Raw genomic sequence first — 22,092 nt, forward strand, 5'->3', positions numbered from 1 at the left:
CTAGGTTTGTTCACCGTCATTAAAGTAATGTGAAACTAAAAGGTATTCTTTCTCTCAGGTTACAGAAAGCTGTCTTGAAAGCAAAATATATTGAGCTAGGAGGTGCCATTAAGATTTGGGTTGAAGGTCTGCTTAGGTTTCAAGTGAAGTTACTTTGGAGCACTCAACCTACTTGTTTAATGCATATAGCCATCACCACACAGTTCGATGTTATTTCAGGGATTTCCCCCAAACTTTAAAAGGAGGAGGAGGAGCTAGCCCACAAATGATCTCAGTGTGTGCCCCAAAGATCCAATTGTTTTAATATTACTTCCGAGTAAGCGAAAGGTTGACAGTAGTTTTTAGAACAGTGGAGGCAGAACATGATAAAGTGAGATTTGGAGACCACTTGTTAGGCCTCTGAGGAAAGTCCTTGCACTGGTGATCATTGGCAGCATCGACAGAGTCACTGGAATAGCAGGGTTGCTGCATGTTAATGGCTACATCATCATTATACTACTGCATAATTTACACCTTCATTCATCTGTCATAGTGAATCTGGCTCCTAATCGATTAGTGATAATTACTAAAATTTCTTTAGATTTAGAGCATGTTTTCATTTACAATTCATAGGCAAAGTTTACAATATGTAACTGAGCCATAATCCAGACTATGGACCAAAGAATCTGTAGTAAAGATTCCCCCTCACCCTCAACTCAACCTTACAGTCCTTTATCTAATTCTCCTGCCAGTTAGAAACCACTTGTATCTGCCTTCAGCTGTTTAAGATATTTAAGAAGAGTGCATTACCTATAGTTAAGACTACATTTTAGTCACAGATATTTTTAGTAAAAGTCATGGGCAGGTCACGGGCAGTAAACAAAAATTCATGTCCGTGACCTATCCATGACTTGTACTGTATACCCCTGACTAAAACTTGGGTGCTGGGGGGGAGGGGAGGAGCGGCCCTCTGGTGGCTCAGGACCTCCACTGGTGCTGTGGGGGGGGAGGGGCAAAGGGGACTGGGGGGGCTGGCAGGCTCCCTACCCGGCTCCCAGAAGCGGCCAGCATGTCCCTGCAGCCCCTACATGGAGGTGCAGCCAGGGGGGCTCCGCACACTGCCCCATGCCCCGAGCGCCTGCTCTGCAGCTCCCATTGGCCAGGAACCATGGCCAATGGGAGCTGTGGGGGATTCCCCTGTGGGCAGAGGCAGCGCGCGGAGCCACCTGGCTGCGCCTCCGCCTAGGAGCTGGACATGCCGACCGCTTCCGGGACCCGCCCCCCCCAAGGTAAGTGCCACCCAAAGCCCTCACCCCCTCCCGCACTCTAACCCCCTGCCTCAGCACTGAGAGCCCTCCCACACCCAAATTCCTGCTGCTGATGGGAGGGAGGGGTGCAGTGGCCCGAGACTGCCCCAGCAGCGGCCGGTGTGGCTGGCCCAGGGGCCGCTCGAGCTGCTCAGGTACCTGCCATGACTTCCATGACCTCGGTGACAGACTCCTAGCCTTATGTATAGCTACTGTTTGTGGGTATAGAACACCCACTATCACAATTTCTGATCTGAAAACATTAGAAATTGTTCCAGTGATGGCTAAAAAGTGCATGAAAGATTGAATTAGGGATGTAAAAAGGAAACAGCTTTATTCTGCTGTCCTCATCTTCAAAGTAACATGCATTAAAATCTGCTACACTTGAAAGAAGGTGTCTGGATACACAATCTATTTAGAAAATGCATATATCTGTAATACAGTAAATAGCCACTGAAATTGCCTCTCTTTTGAACTCTGTTTAATATATGCTCACTATTACCAGCATGCTACTGTTGACATTCAAATTGTTTGCAGAATTGGGAGGTGAATCAGTTAGACTAATTCTTGAAAGTTAAATTGTCTAAGCACCAAAGGTTATTTTGACGCTTACAGAAACACAAATGGAGTATTGGTGATATAATGATATATTATTCACTTTGTCTTTAAAGGGACATTGTCAAATAGGTTAGGCCTAAACTTTGAGCCAGTTTACAAACATAGTCTGGTGTGAAGTTTTAAAATTAAAAATAGATATCTATCTCCTTATCTCCTTACTGACTTGCTAGAAGGATGACAAAAAATAATAACCAGCCCCTCCTTACCTAGACAAAAATGTTTTGTGCTCTTCTGCTTCTCAGCCAGCAGAGGGAGAGCACAGAACAAGTGACAAAGCCTCTTTAGAGAGGCTGATGCTGCTGGTGAACAAGTCAGTAAAACAAAAATAATGCTGGACCAAATCTGGCCTAACTTAACTCCATTAACTTCAATGGTGTTATGCTAGGGATGAATTTGGCCCTTTAATGTCAACCTCCTAACAAAAGCTACTTGACTTCACCTTCAAGGCCCTTCACTGTCCATCATCTCTCATTCAGTATTGGAGGTTGACTCCCGACTCCGATCAACCCATTATGCTAGTCTCCACCACACACTCGTTAATACTCAAACGAGCACTTTTGTGCCTCCTTACAACTCTCCTTTACCGTGATGCCTACCTGACAACAGCTTGGCTGCTGGTGCGCTAAGACCACTGTCTAGCATACAGATCAATACTGTCTCATTTTTTCCTCACTGTACTCCCACATCTGTCAGTATACGTCTGTTATCTTGCGTCTTACACTTGGATTGTAAACTTTTTGGAGTCTTTTGATTCTGTATTTGTATAGCACATAGCATAATGAGGTCCCGGTCCAAGACTAGGGCTGCTAGGCAGTATGGTAGTGCAAGTAATTAAAATAATAAATAATAATAATAAATAATAATTAATAGGGAGATGACAAGAAAAGAGAGATGGAAATAATTAATATTTTCATCTTCAGGGAGATGGAAGTATCTGTGAGCAGGTACTGGACAGTGTCCTTTTAAAACACCTTGCTTCCCTGTAAATTAGCAATTGAACAGGTTGCTGGGAGTGGAGAAGAAGAGAAAACATCTAAAAACCTTGTCAAACAGTACCGTGACACTTATTCCCAAGCCGCTATCTTTTTTGGCTAGTTCGACCTCAAAGATATCTCCAGGTTTAAGAGGTGCTGTAGAAAGCTTTTTAGAATTCATTTTGTTTGTTGTATTCACTGAGGAAGACTCCTTTACAAAAAAAACAAAAAACAAAAACAGAAAAAAAAGACAAAAAGAAATAATGATTCCCTGTTAGAGCAAAAGTTAATTATTAGTTCCCACTGTGCGTTTATGGGTGAGACAGAGCAGAAAGGGGTTAATTGAGAGCACTGGTTAATAAAATAGGGTTCCGATTCTTTCCTACTGTAAATGCATTTATTGTACTTGAATGTTCTTAATCTCGGGATAAAACGTGGTCCATAGTGGCTAAATGTTTTTATAGACCTGTACACTTGTATGTGCTGGTCTTTAAAATGAAGGAATCATTGTACCAAGAACTCAGTTATGGCAGATCCTCTGATGGGGTAAACTGGGGTAGCTCCACTTCAAAGGAAATTTCCAGCAACTGAGATCAGGGCCATTACCTTTAGGAATGAATGTACAATGTCCCCAGTCAGTTTACTTTTAGATAGGCAAAGCATCAGGTCTCCTCTGCTCACTGGTTGAATGTAGAACCTACACACACATTTTCCTTTCCCTCCCTCCCTCAAACCCTACCCAGAAGGACCCCTGTTCTGCTACGAGCCTACCCCTTCATCCCAGATAGTATCACTGCTTTTCCCTAATGCAGGTAAAACTCAATTTACCTGGTCTGTAAAGAAACTGATACCTGTAAATATGGTCATTTGCTACAATCACCTTGGCCAAATGATGCCTTTGGATGAGCATGCAGATTTTCTATTCAATCAATGAGAATCCTGCATACATATCCAAGGGCAGAATTTGGCCCCTTTAAGGCTCAAAAAAGAGTCATGCTGAGGTTGAGCAAGAAGGTTCCCACTCGAGTAAATTGTATTCATGCAGCTAAAGCCCTACTAAGCTCTTTGAAATTTTGGGAGCAATTTTTTTCCAGGTAATTTGAAAAAACCTCTAATGGGTTAGAAAGATACATTTTAAATAGTGGCCTGTTTATTCAGTTCCCTTATCAGTCATACATTTGAAGCACTAAAGGGAGTTAGCATTAGAAAATCTGTACTTCAACATTAGTACCAAATGCGTTAGTAGTTAGCAGTGGAAGCTGCAGATTGTCCCTCCCTCCATCTGCTCCCTCCCCCTCAAGCACTGCATTAACAATCTACAGCAGACTAGTCAGCCATCTATATGAAATTGTTTGAAAGCGTTCAACGGAAGTGGACTGTGCCTTTTTAGCTGCCTGTTGCTCCTGACTGCTGGAATAAGTTGCTTCATCCATGTCAGAATCCCCTCGGTCAGAATAATCCACGGTTTCCACTACCCCAGGCCTTTTCGCTTTTGCCTGGATATCATCTACAGAGTTCCTTTTTTTCTCATTAGTTTTGGGAAGGGCAGACTGAGAATCACTGCAGTGCTGCAAACCCTGCTGGGCTCTGTCACCGATGTGGTTGCCAAAGAAGCCATTTGTTTGGCTCTGAGACAGGCTGGCACTTTCAGTCCTGGAATCTTGAGAGCTCAGGCTTCTGTCCCGTTTGCCCACAGACAATCCAGATGAACTCCCCGAGATGGGCCTCTGGTGACCTCGTGACCTGTTGCGTTCCTCTGAAGATGATTCTGCCTCATTGTCCTGCATTGATGAAGGCCTCCTTAAATAACTCTTTGTTCCATTGGCAAGATTTATAGATGACACTGAAAAATCAAAATCCAACAATTAACAAGTAACATTTAGTCTGAAATCATGATTACTCAGGTTAACAAAAATGACAATCTTCAATCTTATCAATGAAGCCAGGGTATACACTAGTCACACACAAAATTTACAGTGATACATTTCTTATACAATCCAGTATTGGAGCATGGACTCAAACTCAGAGAGTTATAGTAACAATTTAAACATTCAGACTATTTCTACACTATTCGGCAGCATGGACTACAGGGGTGTGAATTGCAGAACATACCAAAATGTTGCACTTTAACTGCAGCGTGTGGATGCTGCTATTGTGAACCAAAAGGTGCCCAGTTCATGTTAACATAGTCCTCTTTTAAACAGGACTATGTTAACGTGAGCTAGGTATCTTTTAGTTCATGACAGCAGCGTCTACACGGGGCAATTAGATTGCAATATTCTGGTGAGCTCTGCAATTCACACCCTCGGCAGTCCACACTGTGGTGCAGTACAGACAAGCCCTTAGAAAAGCGAAATCAGGCATTTGGTTCTTCAGAAGGTTATTAAAAGTGCATCATGAGAGGTCTTAGGGTGCAGGTGGAAATCAATCTCTCCTATAATGAAGGGTAAAGGAAAGAACAGAATTTGTAATATAAATTTAAGAATGTTTTAAAATACCTTTGGAAAGTTTGTCCTTGGGCTGAGAGATAACAAGCGTCACATCTTCAGGAGCATTCTCCAGAATTTCTAATGCTGCATGATGGCTGACACCCTCTAAGCTCACGCTGTTCACTGATATTAGACGGTCTCCTGCACAAAAGGATTTGTTCAGATACAAACAATCCAGTGTGACATTGCCCCCCATAATGCTTTATGGAAATATGCTTATGAATGTAAATATGACATAACTGGAATATGTTTTATGCTACATATGCTATGTAACATATCTCTGCAAATGTTATGATCTACTGAATATATTCATCCTATTTGTATGCATGTGTCATTTTTGTATTCGAAGTTATGAATATTGCCTGTGTACTTGTTTGATTTTAAGTAGCCTTAGTAAAGCATTTGGGCAGCTTCTTTAGAAAGGATTTTGCAAGTGCCCAATCAAGAAACACTTAACATACATTGGATCTTGGAAGGCTCCATTCCACATAAGAAATCTACCTGAAGACGTTCAAGGTAGCATGTGAACATTGGCTGCTACCTGTAAGCAGGGCTGGCTTTAGGTGAATTCCACCAATTCCCCCGAATCGGGCCCCGCGACTAAGAGGGCCCCGCGCCCAGTGGCAGGGCTGCTGGGGGTGAGGGGAGAAAGAAGTGGCCGAGAATCCCTTCCCTGGCTGGAGGCTCCTTTTTAATTTTTACTCACCCAGTGGTGCTCCGGGTCTTCGGCGGCACTTCGGCAGCGGGTCCTTCAGTGCCGCCGAAGACCCGGAGCGAGTGAAGGACCCACCGCCGAAGACTAGGAGTGCCGCCCGGTGAGTACAAGCCCCACGTGGTTTTTTACGTGGTTTTTTGTTTAGTCATCCCTGCCGGGGCCCCGTCGAAACTGTTCGAATTGGGCCCCGCACTTCCTAAAGCCGGCCCTGCCTGTAAGTTCTGAGTCATGCATGGACTTGTGACTTGCCCATGTGACTCCAAAACTCCATCTTGTAAGCTGGGATTCTACACAGGGAGAGGGAGGGGTGTCCACCCACAAGAGAACGTCTATTTAAACCCCTGGGAAACCCCTCCATTTTGTCTTCAGCTGGCTCAAGAGATAGCCTCTCCACCCCCAAGGATACCTGAAAGAAACTGGAACAAAGAACAGTAACCACTGGGGTGTGAGTGATTGCTGGACCCAGACTAGAAGGAGGCTAGTCTGTAAAAGAAGCTTATTGGAACATCTCTGAGGGTGAGATTTTATCTGTATTCAGCTTCTTACTGCATTAGGTTTAGACTTGCGTGTTTTATTTTATTTTGCTTGGTAATTCACTTTGTTCTGTCTGTTATCACCTGGAACCACTTAAATCCTACTTCTTGTATTTAATAAAATCACTTTTTACTTATTAATTAACCCAGAGTATGTATTAATACCTGGGGGGGCAAACAGCTGTGCATATCTTTCTATCAATGTTATAGAGGGCGAACAATTTATGAGTTTATCCTGTATAGGCTTTATACAGGATAAAATGGATTTATTTGGGGTTTGGACCCCATTGGGAGTTGGGAGGCTGAGTATTGGAGACAGGAATACCTCTTAAGCTGTTTTCAGTTAAGCCTGCAGCTGTTGGGGGACATGGTTCAGACCTACGTCTGAAGTCCCAAGCTACTAGGGGAAACAGGCTCAGGGGTAGTCTCAGCACATCAGCTGGCAGTTCCCAAGGGGTTTTCTGTGACCCAACCCGTCACATCCAGCATTTACATTTCCAGACTTTAATGAGGTAGCAAGGTTATATCACTGTGCAAAGCTCTGTGCTCATTTTCATTCTCAGTAGTTGACACTGAAAATCAAAATATTTGGCGAATAAAATTACTGTCAAATTGAAGCCTAGACAAGTTTTAAAAATGAGTTTAAAGTAAATTCAGCTCCTAAACCTGTCTGTCTCCCTGACAATTTTGGTGGGATTACAACTACATTGTTCTCTAATTTACAAGCATTTTTACATTCCTTATTGCTGTATGAAAAACACAAACAAACAAAAAGGGAAACTGAGTATTGTGAAACAGTGAAATTGGCTATCCATCGTGTTGTCAAATGTACAAAGTAAATACATTGAAAAAGTTGAGATTAGGTAAACACAATTTTAGGAATTACTTGTGACAACAGTAAGTTGCATTTTTTCAGATAGAAGTGTGGTTTTGCGGCGTTTAAAACTGAAATAAAGTAGCCATGAAATAGTGAAGTCAAACATCATAATTTCTTTACATGAATTGTAATAATTTCATACTACTTAGGACTTCTACAGAACCTTTCATTTTCATAGTGCATAACGATAATCAATCATTAATACTTCTGAAGTAATTATCAATATGTATGGTCAATGGAGAAATAGAGACAGACACATTTAAGTGACGACCTCCCACAGCCAGGGATGGAGTCAGTATTAGAGACAGGACTAGAATGAAGGAGTTTCTGGCCCCCAGTCCTTCGTCTGGAGCACATCTTTTCCTAATCATATAATTTACCTGGTTTTAAGGACCCATCCAAGTCGGCTGGCCCTCCAGGAATTACTGAATGAATAAAAATTCCCAGATCAAGTTTTCCAGTCTTCTCCCCACCAACAATCTGAAATCCTATTTAAAAACAAACACACACACGCACAGATGTCAACCATTCATTCATTCTTTACAAGTTTATCTTTTGCCATTTGATACAAAAGATTTACTACTCTAGCAGCTTTTAAGATCATATATATGTAAAAGTGACCTGCAAAAGGAAAAGATTGCGGTCTTCTCCATTTTTTTTTTCATTTTTATGTTGCGTAAAGAAGGCTTAAAAGGTTTATTTCAATATTATTTTCTTTTCTGCTTGATTTTTACCTAAGAAATTCAGACCTTGCCTAACTGACTCTCCTGAAAGTCTCTAGAGATGACTGGAAAACCTGGAGGACTGTACATCAGAGATATGAAGGAAGTCTAAATTAATTCATTGAGCAGGTTCGAGATATTTTTATCTATTTAAAACGTTTGGGTTTGCTTGTTTTGTTAATGTTCATTTAACTCAAATGTCTGAACTACACTTAGAGTAAATCTCTCTTGGTTAAAGATGTAACACTCTGGCCTGTCAGTTAAGGCTGACAACCCACATCTGAGACCTGCAATGTGTCTCTTCAGGTAAACCTGGGAAGACCACACTTGATTTTCTTCTTCTTCATTTTTCAAGCCCCCTCAGCTGCCTCACACACACACACACTTTTCCCACGTCTTAAGGTTGTCTTTAAGAGATTTGTTGCAATCTATGAGTTTAAGGCTCAAATATAAATAATGTTCTTGGTATTTTCCCCATTTGGATTTACACAGTGGCGATACACTGAATCTACAGAGCAACTGTCAAAAGGCCATCTCAAAGGACGTCACAAAGGTGAGTCAGGTATAAAATTACTCTCATTTTTCATATGGGGACAATTTGCCCAAGATCACATAGAAGTCAGTAGCGGAGCAGGGACTATAATCCAGTTCTTTTGTCTCTCATTCGTCTGCTTTAAACCATGAACTAATGTTCCCTCTCTGATGAAATTGTGTGTTATACAGCAGAGGAAAGCAGTAAAAGTAGTTCATAATGGCTTTGTCATGTTTTTTTTTAAATTTCACAGCTGTCCATGTTACTTGGACACAGATACAAACCCAATTTAGAGTAATTTTTACTTGCATAATTTGGAATGGCATTGAGATGTCTTTCAGCAGGTTAATGGCTTACAAAACTAATGATGAAATTTAACTGATATGGAGCTTTTCAAAGGGATGTACAGATCATTATCTGCATTCAACAGACAAGGAAACGGAGACAGACTTGCCCAAGATCATTCATCAGAGCCAGGAATAGACTCTGGGTGCCCAAATTCCAAGTCCAGAGATATTTCCACTGGCCTACACTGCCTTTCCCAACCATGTTTCCTCAGTGTGTGTGTGTGTATATATGTGTGTTACCGGATCACAAGGCTTTAGTAACTTACCTAAGCCATGTTTCTCATCTTTCTTCAGATTCACCAAGGTTATCTCCCTTTCTGGCAAGGACACTACAAACAAGGCAGAGCATAGAGTGTCTATTAAAAAGTCATAATTTGATAATAAAACATATTGATTGGGCATCTGCAAAATGATGTGCCTTTTATGTTCATTTTATACCACTCTATTTACAGGACTTGTCTTGTAACTCCAAAGGGCGCTATCGAGTTTGACAGGTCCAAACATGGATCTGCCTCGGCGCAAGGGGCTGGACTTGACTTCTTGAGGTCCCTTCCAGCCCTACATTTTTATGATTCTATTACCTACTCCTCCCACCACTTTACAGCTGAATTAAAATTCCATTCAATTCTCTCTATTTTTAAACCAAACAAAATGACTCTTTTTCCTTCCTCCGTGTAAAAACCAGTCTTTAGGATATACTGTTTGGGGCTACAATCCCGCAAGCTCTCTGATTTTGCAACATATTGGCCCCATTCATCAAAGCACTAAGCGTGTGCTTAAATGTTTCACGAATAAGGAAAGACTTAAGCACATGCGGAAAATTAAGCCTAGGGTAAGTGCATTGCAGAATCAGAGCTATTGAATTCAATGGGGGATGTTTGTGGGAAAGTTTGCAGGAAGAGGCTCTAAGTTTCTTAACGCCAGCACACAGATGTGCAGATTTCTTTCTTTGCATTTGCTGTAGTTTGATAAGTTGCGTTGCTTTAACCTTACAAGCTTTGAATGCCCTCAGATTTTATCCATCTCATTCTTAAAGGGACCCTGTCAACTTGAAATAGGCCCCAACATTTAAATTCTGAAATATACTGGTTTTTGGGGAAAAAACCCTGTTCCGATACAAAATGCTGTTTTCCAGCATTTAAAAAAAAAAAAATGAGTTCCTGGACTTGTGCCCATGGTCACCTAGAGAAGTGCTCCCTTGCCTGCTTACCCAGCAGGCCGCAGGACAGAAGAAGAGCTGCTGTAGCGCAGTCTCCCCCAATGAGACAAAGAGCAGCTGCAGGCCACTACAAGCGTCCTTGGCAGAGAGTAACATGAGCCATGTGCCCTGGTTCCACCCCACCCCATGATTCACCAGGAGAGACAGATCAGGAGTGGGGGCAGCTCTGCCATTGGAACATCTCCCGGGGAGAAGGGGGACAACCCTAACTCTTCCTCAAAACAGGAAGCCCAACGCCCTATTGTGATAGGAGTGAGAAAAGAGGACCTGCCCCCAGATGAGAGTGGAAGGAGAGAGAGAGAAGTGATGCTTCCCTACCACAGGAGGGACGTAGAAGGAACAGCCAGTGCTGTCAGTGTAAGTGGCTGCTGAGGGGTGATTGGCGCGTGCTACACATCATGTTGGTATGTTTAGTGCCAGCGGCTAAATATTTGGCGAGTGCTGTGTGTGTGGTGATGTGCAATATGTTGTGTCGCGGCTGTGTTTTTGGGAGGGGGGAGACTGGTCAGGGATTGGCTGGAGAAGAAATCACACTACTGTCTGGGGGTGTTGTTTGGAAGGTGGATGGTAAGAGATTGGCCGGATTGGGTAGGGTAAGGTCAAAACACACAGTAGTATGGTGCAAATCAAACAAAAACAAGAAACAGCTAGGTTACATTTTACAACTGAAATGCATTTACTCATATTGGAATCACTAGTTCGGAGGCTGGGACAGATGCTATCATCACAATCTGTCCCTACAGACTGCATAGGGGCTTTTAGAGCACAGTATCAGCTCTGCGAGGTCACCGTGCTGGTGCGTGTTAAGTAGGAAGTACCAGGACATGACAACAGACTGCCTTGGGAAACATATGAAAACAAGTCACCACTGGAGAAGGTCAAAAGAAACCACCAACAAAAAACAAAAACACCCAAATACACCACAATTTGAAAAGAAACCTCACTTTCAGTTTCTAAGGTGTTACTAGCAGCATACCAAAGGGAAAAAATGACTTCTAAAGAGCATGATTTTTAAGGTGACAGCATCCCTACAAATCTCAAACAACACAGGCTGCTTACTGACTATATTTGGCTGTGACCCTTTTGGAAAATCTCGCAAGAAAGTGAGTCAACATCAGCTGTTAGAAGTTACATTTTAAAAAGCAAAGGGCACCTATCCCATTATCTAAAGAAGGTATCCGATAAGATGACAAAAGTGACAATGGTAGTCAAGGGGGCAGTAAAAGCACAAGGCACATGTGTTTAAATATCATAAAGAGATTTTATTAGAAACCTACCATTTTCTTTCAGTGGCGCTGATGAAGGATTTCCAGAACTATTCATGTTAATACCTGGGATGTAAATACAACTATTAGAGATTTAACTAACAATATTTCAACCTTCTTAATAAAACTACAGTGCTTCTTGGTAATGTCTATATACAGTGTGTGCAAAAGTTGATCCATGATATTGCATTTCTTATTCATGCAGAACATGGGTAAAGCCAGAAGTTTTGATTTAGCAAAATTAAATTACAGGTGCATCTCAGTCCTGTTTCAAAGTTCAGAGTGGCAATGGGTTGGAGAAAAGGTGGATTCACTAAAGAACTCAGGCTATTCTCACCTTCATATAAAACGTTAACATTAAAAAAAATCTACCAATAAAAATAAAGTCAGAGGCTAAAACTACTAACATTACACAATGTATATGCCTAACCAATTCATGTACACTAGACACAGGAAAATTCCTCTCTTTGTGGGTCAATAAGAATTACAACAACAACAAAAACTGTCCAGGTTGAATTTTTCACTGAATTTTGCATCTTCAGATGTACATTTAGAGAAGTTTTAAGTCCTCATTCATATTCATAGATTGAAACTGCCTATTTAAATTGACATCTCTTTGTACTCTTAAAATATCCCCAGCAATACATAATCCAGGCATAACGCAATGGTTTCCCTTTATTTTTTTAAGTGTCTCTGAGGTTTAGAAATTTATGCATAGTCTTGCTCCCTGCAATTCTTGATTAGCAATGCTATGCTAATACAAACCAAACGAGTTTTCTGATTTATGTTCTCACTTCTTTTCTCCACCCTCCCTCAGAAAACAATTACTAAGAAACTGCTGGAGTTAAATGATGAGCCTCAGCTGAATATCTATATACCAACAGATTTGTGTCAAGGAATACATTTTCTATGGAGGTTTTAATTTCAAGATGATATTGCTGTACTACAGAGAGCAGCAGGAGAGTGACAAACAGAGAACTCGACGACCACTTCCACTTAAAAATCGGAAACATTTAGTTCTAAGTTCTCTATCCCTTGTTAACATATTGCTTTTGATCCCCGTCTTGCCAAGGTCATGCATAGGAAACAGTTATTACTGTGCAGAATCCCACTCAAGGTAATGGGACTGTGCAAGAGCATCTGTATTTGTGCCCCAAACCCTTTGCAGAATGGTGGAGTAAGATTATGTCTGTTAGTTACAGGTCCACAGAAGGATAAGGGTCCTCCAGCCACCTGCTACAGCAGTTTTTTTAGCTCAGTTATTAGAGGCCTGTGTTTCTAGAGCTGAAGAAACAGGCTTATAATCGTAGCATCATGTGCGTGTGTGCATGCCGGTGTGAGTGTGTGTGTACACATACAAACACTGATCACGTGTATCTTTTTAGAGCTTCATAATTCCTCAAAATAACCCTTTAAAGATATAGCATGCACATTGCTGTAGCAAGAATCCTAGCCATTCAAGATTCCTGTTACCAGAGTAACGGAGACTGAGGGAACTCTATAGGTACTGCTCGGAGATACGGGAAAATAGCCAGTTCATGCCCAACTGAGCCCATCTCCAAAAAACAACCTTTTCTCCAAAGAACACTGCAAATGTGCTGGGGAGGTGGGATGGAAAGGCAGGCCAGTGATGAAAGACAAAAATCCACAGAGGAACTGATGTTCCCAAATGACAGAATTGGGAGAAGTTCTTTGGAACTTCACTCACTATTTGCCCACAGGTTTGTTATTTTTATGAAAAGGGGATTTTTTTATTTGTTAAAACATTTTGATTGTAAAAAGAAAAACCAAAACACAACCTAAAAAAATCCGTATGTAAAAGCAACACAAGCCAGTAGCAAACAGTTCCCTAGCAGAACACTGAAGCAACCTGATACCCTGTACATTAAAGCCTTACATCAGAGAATACTCTAGAGTTTAGTTAGCAAATAAAATAATACTTTTTCCGTGCTGACCTACAACATAAGCTTGACCAGTATCTTCAATGGATGATGAGTCTGATTCATTTTTCCTCCTTTCAAGGCTTCTATTTAAACCTGCAAGAGATTTTGAACTAAACAGGATGGGGAAAGAAATGGAAGGCGGGAGGGAGGGAGGAAGAGGGGAGAAGTCAATGTAATAAAATAATAGTATAAATAATAAATGTGGTAGAAATGAAAACTGATGTAAAAATGTAGCTGCCTTGCATAAAAAGACAAAGCTCTGGGAAGTGAGAGTGATTCTTACTTGTTCAGTTTCATTGCTCCAGCATCAGATTTTGGCGTCTGTTGAAAGATTCTTCCTATCAGCTCCTCCATTTTCCGTGGGGAGGAATTCACAGCAGTGAGAACATTTTTCCGATGGGGGTAAATAGAGATCTGGCTCTGACTCAGATCATGAAATGATTTGCTCATGGCTCTGGGTCTTTCCTCCCATGAAGCTTTCTCATTCTTCTCTTTGGAGCAGCCAGGAAGAGGTTGAAAAAGTGACAGCTCAGAGCAAGAGAGTCTCTTCAGAATTTCAGCTTGAACTGACAAAGGTCGGAGCTTGTTCAACGTACTGCTGGCCAGACTGCCTGTACTGATTGCACGTCCCATGTTAAATCCTTTAACAGACTCAGCATGAAGGTTCAGACTCCTGAATGATGCTCTCTCTGCAAGGAAACAGGACTGATTTACATGAATTATAATCCTGTAGTACACTTTTTCTTTTAATTTAACCTCTGCTGGTGTGATATATTTAAAACTAGTGGACATGGGGCATTTTTTAACAGTAGCTTTTTTAGTATAAGTGGATTGTATGTATGACTAACATGGCCTGGAATATCTAGCTCAGAGAGAATGGCTTGGATTTAATAACAGTATGCTGACCTCAGCTTAGTCTACACTTGAGTCAATTCCACAAAACCACACAATATTTCTCCTGAATTTCACTAGACGACTGAGATCTGCACTGCCATCAGTGCACAAGAGTTTTAATACAGTGTTGGTTGAAATCCCGCCAAAGGCCTAGCTAAGTATCCATGAATTTAGAGGCCTTTTCAAAACTCTACTCAACATTTCAGGGATCTCTCCTCTTCAAAACCTCCCAATAAGTCTCCAAATCTCTTTCCCCATCAGGCTTCTCACCATCCCTCAGCGTTGTCCTTGAAAATCCTTGACTCTTTTCCAACAACTGACTCTGGCACTTTGCCCCTCTCTCCCAGCAATCATTCAGCTAATCCTTGGATTTTACAATTTTCCTATAACCGGTTCCTCTACCACTGAAGTCCCTCTTGCAGGGTCCAGGAGGTTTGGCAGCCTCTCTTCTGGACGTGTGCCATTGCAATCAGGTTTCTCACTCTTTGGGATGTCCCCAATTGGAGAAGCCCCAAAGTGCTTTGACATAGAATAGAACACATGTGTTGCTTGGAGCCCAGCAGTGCTCTGTAGACAATGTTGATTCCTGTAACAGGATTCTCTCAGTAAGGGGTGGGGGCGGGGGGGAAGCACTGAGGTCTGGAAGCTAGGCAGAAAGAGAATAGTTAAATAAAGTCAGCTGATCAGAGCCCATTACAGACCCAGAAGTTCTGGATTCAATTCAGAAGAAAGACTGAGATTCACCCATCCTTAATTTACATATGCCACTACAATTCATGTTCACAGATGGGAAATAAGATGCTTAAGAACAGAGAGAAACTTAGCTCATATGATTCCAACGCTGCACGATTTGATGGGAAAACCCTGTTTCTCAATTGGTACAGTACACCCATTAAATATTATTATTAAAGTATCATGGTCACCATTTAAAGTCTATTTGGCAACAGTTACCACACAACAGTGGTATCCGAGATACCACAGTTTCCTCTGATTCTTAGAACATGAAGTAACTGTGATAATAATTTAGCATTCTCTCTACAAAGTATGCAGGCAAACAAGGAAAGATTTATTTATCCAAGGCACAACTGGCAAGTTTTTAAGGAGAACCACTGTGCACGTACATTTTTCTTAAAATGGTCTGGTACCTGCTGCTCCAAGATCTCCCCTAGTGTTTATTCCGCGTTTTGGTGGATCTCCTTGGAGAAGAACTATTCAAATAGCTGCAAACTTCACATCATGTCCTCTCATTCTGCCAGCCCGGTGTAGGTCTTTCCAAAAATCCTGCTAAGACTCTTAAATGCTTACATGCGCTCTAATCAAGTCTTCTGTCTCTCTTTTCCCCCAGGCTAAATGTACTCAACTGCGTGAAGTCTTTCCTCATAAGACTGACTTAATCCTTAACTAATCTGTGCAGTCCTTCTATGCACTCTTTCAAGAATTTGAATCTCCAATCTTTAAATTTGTGCCCAGTATGGTACTCAATATTCCAAGTGTACTCTTACAAAGGTTACATAAAAGAAACCATTATGTCTCGATTTATAAATAATCTCCCTTCTTATGCATCGTATGACCTTGTTAGCTGCCTTTTTATTTTTGGCAGCCATCACACACTGAACTCTTTCCTTTGAGCTATCGTCTCCCCCGACTTTCTCAGCAAGAATGCTGTTCAAGGGATTTTGTGTTCTCCCAAAGCATGATCTTACATTTACACTAAAATCCTATGCACCCTAGTCTTCTGCTCGCCTCCTGCAGCAAGTGAATAACAGTCACAGTATGCTACACTCCTCATTTGTTTTGTCACTTCTCAAATCTATCAATAAATCATCTGTTTTAATAGCAGACAGCAATTGAGGAAACCCACTTGCACCCATCATCCAGGGGCAGTGTGTGTGTGTGTGTGTGTGTGTGTGTGTGTGTGTGTGTGTCCTTTTTTATTCTTATTCTTCATACAAATTAGCTGGTTGCAATTAATTTAGCTAGGTCAAGTACTGATGCCAGGACCTTTATCTTACTACGTTACCATGAGATACTTTATCAAATACTTTGCTACACCCAAGATACGTGTCAACTGCTCTCCTTTTAGACATCATACATTGTACTTCCAAGAAATGGGTCATAGCCTCATTCAAATCCTTATTTATAACCTCCCGGCTGCCTGCGCCCATGGAACATTGTCTAATGAGTTAGTATCATCTATTAGAGTTAGTATCATCTCTTGTTAATTTATACTATTAACCCTCCCCCACAACTAAGGACGTACATTTTTTAATATAGGCACCTTGTGCTGTTATTACAGTCACCCATGTGTTCTTTCTCCCCCAATCTGCTGAGTTCTACATCCACCCGTTAGGTCTTGTTCCCTATGTAGATTGTAAGGTCTTTGGGACGGGGACTCTTAGTTTATGTTTGTACTGAGCCCAGCATATTGGAGTGGAGATCCTGTTGGAAGACTCTGTGCACCCCGGCTATCTAAGGAATATTAATAATAATAATACTGCACTACTTGGTTTATTTACGTTGTGGTTGTTTCATTTTAAACTGTATGTTGTTTAACATCTCTCTACAACTTTTTGGATATTACTGTATACATTTTTCTATTAATTCTGTAGGGAATACAGGCTGGGCAATCACTTTAAAGGAGTCTACCAAAACACATTAATAGTTCCATTGTGAAACTGTGGAGGAAAGCATGCTTTTCCCCCTACATTAGTTTCATTTTTGAACAAATGGAATTCTCTTAGAAACTTAATTTACTTCTTGCTCAGAATTGATGGATGAACTCCCAGGCCTCTGAATTCGCAGAAGGCTGCTGTGCACATAAGCAAAACAAATCTATTAGTCTCCAGACTCCCATAACAAAACACAAGCTGTGTGTGTAAAAGTCGCTGAGTCTGGCTGGGCAAGAAAGCCTTGCATGCAATGTCTTCTGTGCTTTCTAGAATAAACTGACATTGAGTTAGAATATGGCTCAAAGGACTTGAGTCATTTTGTTCCATTTCTTTATGCTAAATGGTCTGCAGTGTCTGATAGAACAGAAAAGCTGCACAGTTGCCATGGTCAATTCTCTCTTTCATCGGAGATCAGCATTTCTACAGCAATGGGGCCAGACTCTGATCTCAGTTAGACCAGTGTAAATCTGGAGTACAGCAATTGGCTGTATAGGAGAGATGTCTCTGCAGACTGACTGAAATGTAAAACGAAGTAAGAATGAACAAAACAGACTGAAAAAAATACCACCTTGGGGGCTCTATAAAAAGCCAGCAGACCAACCAGGCTGCATTCCAGGTAGAAGTCAAATAAACACTGCTTATCTATTTCAAGGAGGAAAGCATTGTTCAATCCAATTTAAGTTACTAATCTACAAAGGAATCTTTTTCTTCTATTTTAACCTCTCACATTAAGATTAATTGGCAACTACTTTCTGAAGGAACCAACTCACACTGAGATAGTACTTTTTTGATGGTTGATTATAAGTTTTAATTAGCATATAGATTAGACACCCCACTGCTTAAGAGATGTGGTGTTATGAACTGCTTCCCCTCCCGTTTGCATTCACATGGAGCACCTCTCCGATCTGCAATCACACATCCCGGTTGTGGCAACTACTGAAATTGCTCAAATGAAAAAGTAGTAATAGGAAAGTATTTTTAGCTTTCTTTTACACAAACGTAGTGGCTGGAAGCAAGGAAAGCCAGCACCATGTGACCAGCCATGTGATCTCTTCAGATCACAGCTTGAGAACTGCTGACCTACTATACTTTCCTTAGAATATAGATCCTCCAAATGTAGCACATGTATGGGGCTCAATGGAATTACTACAGTACTGGCACCATTTATTTCATATAAATATAGACAGCTATCGTTCTTAAGAAAGAAAACCACAGTCCTTACCAATGTCCTGAGTGTCTTGGTTGCTCTGTCTGGCTCTCATCTGTAGCTGGAATTTGTGCTGGGAAGAGCAGAGGTGCAGGAGGTATTGGCAAGTTTTACTAGTGTCAGTTTGGAATGCATGCTTTATACCATCTGACACATTCTGCAGAGTTATTTTCTTTTTCTATAAGATGAAAAATAGGTAATAAAAATGTTGCTGTTTTTCAGCCTTGAGAGAATATAACATGTTTCTGTGCAAACAGGTGTCTGGAAATAAGGCTTACTAAAGCAAATTGCATTAACTGGATGAATTTTTAACATATAGACAATTGTATCCATTTAAAATAATGTTAGATTTACACAGTGACATTCCTGCATCAAAAACCACTATACAGTATCTCAACCAGCCCAAAACATATTCAATTCACTGTTTACTGTTGGGTCAGCAACAAACTAACAGCAGCAGTTTCTACCTGAATTTGTAGGGTGGAATTCTGAAAAAGCCCTCAGGGGAATTACAAACTCATCTGCCATTGAAAGTCCATGGAAGCTGGATGCCTAAATCCCTTTGGTAATTATAAAAATCTTAGCAAAATCACTTAAAAAAAAAAAAGATGTGCTCTTAACCTGAGTTAGCTAACTTGAGATAAAACCTTAGTGAAGGCAAAGCAGTTTGTAGTTTTCACAGAAGTTAGTAGGTTGCATTAAAGACTTCTCCTCTTCGTCTGTTGAAAGACTAGCGCTTGAAATTCCAAACCTATCAACACTTACTTAACCCATTAGATCATCTGAAAGTGACCCGACTGAGTGGGGTGTTTGCTAATATTGTCCTGATTAAGCATCAGCTATTGTCATTCATTATCATTTAGCTAAATTGCTCCTGGAAACATCATAACCATAAAGCAGCATAAGTGGCTTTCCTAAGTGTGTGGAGTACCGTGTATTTGTCCCTCAGCCCACTACCTTGAAATTCTTCCTCTGGCTCCACTCAGCAGGCTGTACCCCATCCTGTACGCACTCTGGGAGGAGTGGCTATGGCCATAACAAGTGGGCAGGCTTTCTCCCTGTCTTCAGGATGGATTCTTGCCTTTATTTGGAAGAACTTCCCTTTGAGTGCAGGGAAACAACACTCCCTGGGAACAAGATGCTGCTTGTAAAGGGCTAAGTGAGCCCAGAGCTCCCTTCAGAGTGAGGAAGGGGAACTTGCCATTCCAACCCTGAAGATCCTGTTGCCAGCTCGGTTGGAGTGGGGTTACAAGTGCACTCCTCCCTTACCTGGCAAACCCTGGAGGACAGAGATGAGTCAGCCACTCCCAGGAAAAATGGAAAGGAAAGGAACAGATCCCTAAGTGGTATTTCATGGCCATAAGAGGGTTGGGAAAAGTTGTGGGGAGGTGTTTATGGGGCCTTTGGGAGAGCTGAGGTGCTGGGCAGATTAGAGGGACACAGGGACAATGGTGTGTCGGAGCTGGGTGATAAGATGGGAGTTATGGGAGAAATTGAGGTTTGGGGGACCACACGGCATTGGAGTTAGGAGGAGCTATGCTAGGAACTCAGGTGGCATTGGAGACTAAAGGGAGAGAGCAGTGGCTGGGGAGTGAGCTGAAACAGGTTTGGAGGGGAGACACAAGTGAGGGGGCGGGGATGAGCTGCATGTGGGGGAGTAGAGAGAAGGGGCTGATCACAACAGGTGATGGAATCTGAGGCAGCAAAGGGCACCTGCAGGTGAAGGATAAACATGCCGAGATGGGTCCCAGAGTGGGAAAGCTAAGCAGCAAAAGGGTGAGATTGGAAGGCAGGGAGGTGCTTAACTGTAATTCCTGATGAAAGCACAATTTCCTTTTGGAACGGCGTTATGTTACTATAAATTCAACGGAGAGTAGGGAGCAAATCTCAAAATTCACAGAAAAGGTGGCGGCAAAAACCCTTCAGGCCCCTGAGCTGTGCTGAGTTTGGAGCGCCTGTGACGTATGGGCCTAGTAACTCAGAACCTTAAAGAGCAGAACCCACGAGTTAACCCCATGGAGGTGGAACTCCAGCTCCACAAAAGAAATGTACAGATCACACTGCAAAATGCCCAATACACACACACACACACACACACACATAATGAACACAAAGCTAAAAACCAGATATATAGACTTACGCTAAAGGATATTTTCTTTGTTTCTCTCCATGGGAAGCGAAGTACGGGTGTGCGGACTCCATTGTGAACTTCGAAAATAAGAACTCCCTTGGAACACACTCCCAGCAGGATTCCAGTTTGGGATTTCTTCTCAGGCAACACCCGATGAAAATGAACGCCGTATTCCGTCAGCCTCTGGCACATCTACATAGAGGCATGTTTGTGAGACTATGAAGTTAAGGATGTTAGAAAAATCTACAGTGATACTGACAAGTTAAAAAAAATCATATGGTCACACTTTACATTGAGGTTCAATTCATAGAGGATTTATAGATGTTATAAACATGTTACAGACATGAGCAGTATGTGTGGTAGATAGTTGTGAGCACATTGGTAGAAGGTGTTATAAATGGCTATAAGATATGGTAATATGTAATCTAGAATAATTAACCAACTGATTATTTAAAAAAATTATTAAAGATTTATTAAACTATTTACAAGTGGAATATTAACACAAAGTTTTAACAGTCACATTTACTCTTATTTATGTTTCTAACACTACTCTGGATTATTTGAAGTGAGGTGGAGCCAAATCTTTACACCCCACTGGAGGTTTTAAAGTTTGAAGAAGTCTGACTCCCCCCCCGCCTTAGGTTAAACAAATCCTGTGATGATGAGAGGATTTGGGCAAACATCTAAAGATCTCTATGCAGATCAAGGACATGAATCTTCTCTGATATGCTTGACTGAATGCAACCTGGAAATCCCTTTGCTACAATTTTAATCCTTCCTGGTGACAGATAACTTCCCAAAATCTGACAGCCTTGAATTAGGAGCTCCCGTCACATCCCATTTTCCTAATCTGCATGCAGATCAAATTTTGTTACTTTTTTTTTCTGTTTGCAGTTTTCAGTGACACTTTCTAATGCTAAATGTTTGTCTTGCCTATGTTCCTTTAACCAATAGTGCACTGGTGCATTGTAAGACTACTGAACATTCATTTAGGAGTCAATACTGTTCCCATTGAAGTCAATGGTAAAACACTGATCCACTTCAGTGATGCAGGACTGGGCCCTTATAGCAGAAGTAGCAGCAAACTGTGTAGTTAACTTTCCAAAATTGTTTCCTTTCTAAACTATCATAAAATATGCAGATGGCTGTATTCAATCTGTCATCCGTCAAACACAGATTAATGTGTATGTTAATATGTACTACTAGCTAGCTTAAAGGTGATCTGCAAAGGAAAGGAAAGAAAAAAATTGGAGTTAAATGCCTGTGAGATATTTTCAATGCTCCCTGCTTCACTGAAGGTGTCCTGAAAGACACCATACTCTAGGATATCCTAGACATGGATAATATGAGTTGCAATAAGACTTTGGTTATTTGCAATATCACGATCTGGGAAACCTTTAGTCAACAAATTAGGACATAGGTGATTTCAGAGAGGAGGAAATATATAAACTAAGAGTTTCCTTTATAATCGTACGATGATCAGATTCTTTAATATCTGATGACATTTTCGTAATGCACCCAATGAAACAGCTGAAGAAAGAACATTAAAAGCTTATCATGTACAATTTCCTTTCCTCCCTTTTAATAATTGTATCTTTTAAGCGGATCCTCTTAACTTTTGCCCCTTGCCAACGCTGTTTTAGAAGAGTAACTATTTTCCTTTGTTCTCCA

At 41.3% G+C, this 22,092-nt stretch overlaps 1 protein-coding gene across 15 annotated transcripts in view; it reads right to left on the reverse strand.

The window, feature by feature from the left end:
- The window catches only part of PTPN13 (protein tyrosine phosphatase non-receptor type 13), a 188,498-nt gene that overhangs the window by 33,479 nt on the left and 132,927 nt on the right, over positions 1-22,092 (reverse strand). For 4 of the 15 annotated variants that reach the window (XM_065596140.1, XM_065596139.1, XM_008165633.4 and 1 more), the window contains exons 16-25: positions 20,431-20,613; positions 18,306-18,468; positions 13,804-14,209; positions 13,533-13,630; positions 11,590-11,643; positions 9,360-9,422; positions 7,873-7,980; positions 5,377-5,508; positions 4,261-4,721; positions 2,961-3,089 (exon numbers count right to left, since the gene is read on the reverse strand). In XM_065596140.1, coding sequence (XP_065452212.1) covers positions 2,961-3,089; positions 4,261-4,721; positions 5,377-5,508; positions 7,873-7,980; positions 9,360-9,422; positions 11,590-11,643; positions 13,533-13,630; positions 13,804-14,209; positions 18,306-18,468; positions 20,431-20,613 — 1,797 coding nt within the window. Of the gene's footprint in view, positions 1-2,945; positions 3,090-4,260; positions 4,722-5,376; positions 5,509-7,872; positions 7,981-9,359; positions 9,423-11,589; positions 11,644-13,532; positions 13,631-13,803; positions 14,210-18,305; positions 18,469-20,430; positions 20,614-22,092 lie in introns of all 15 variants that reach the window. The other 11 variants (XM_008165626.4, XM_008165627.4, XM_008165625.4 and 8 more) reach the window with 5 other exon arrangements.

This window comes from Chrysemys picta, chromosome 5 (assembly GCF_011386835.1).
Source record: "Chrysemys picta bellii isolate R12L10 chromosome 5, ASM1138683v2, whole genome shotgun sequence".
NCBI lineage: Eukaryota > Metazoa > Chordata > Testudines > Emydidae > Chrysemys > Chrysemys picta.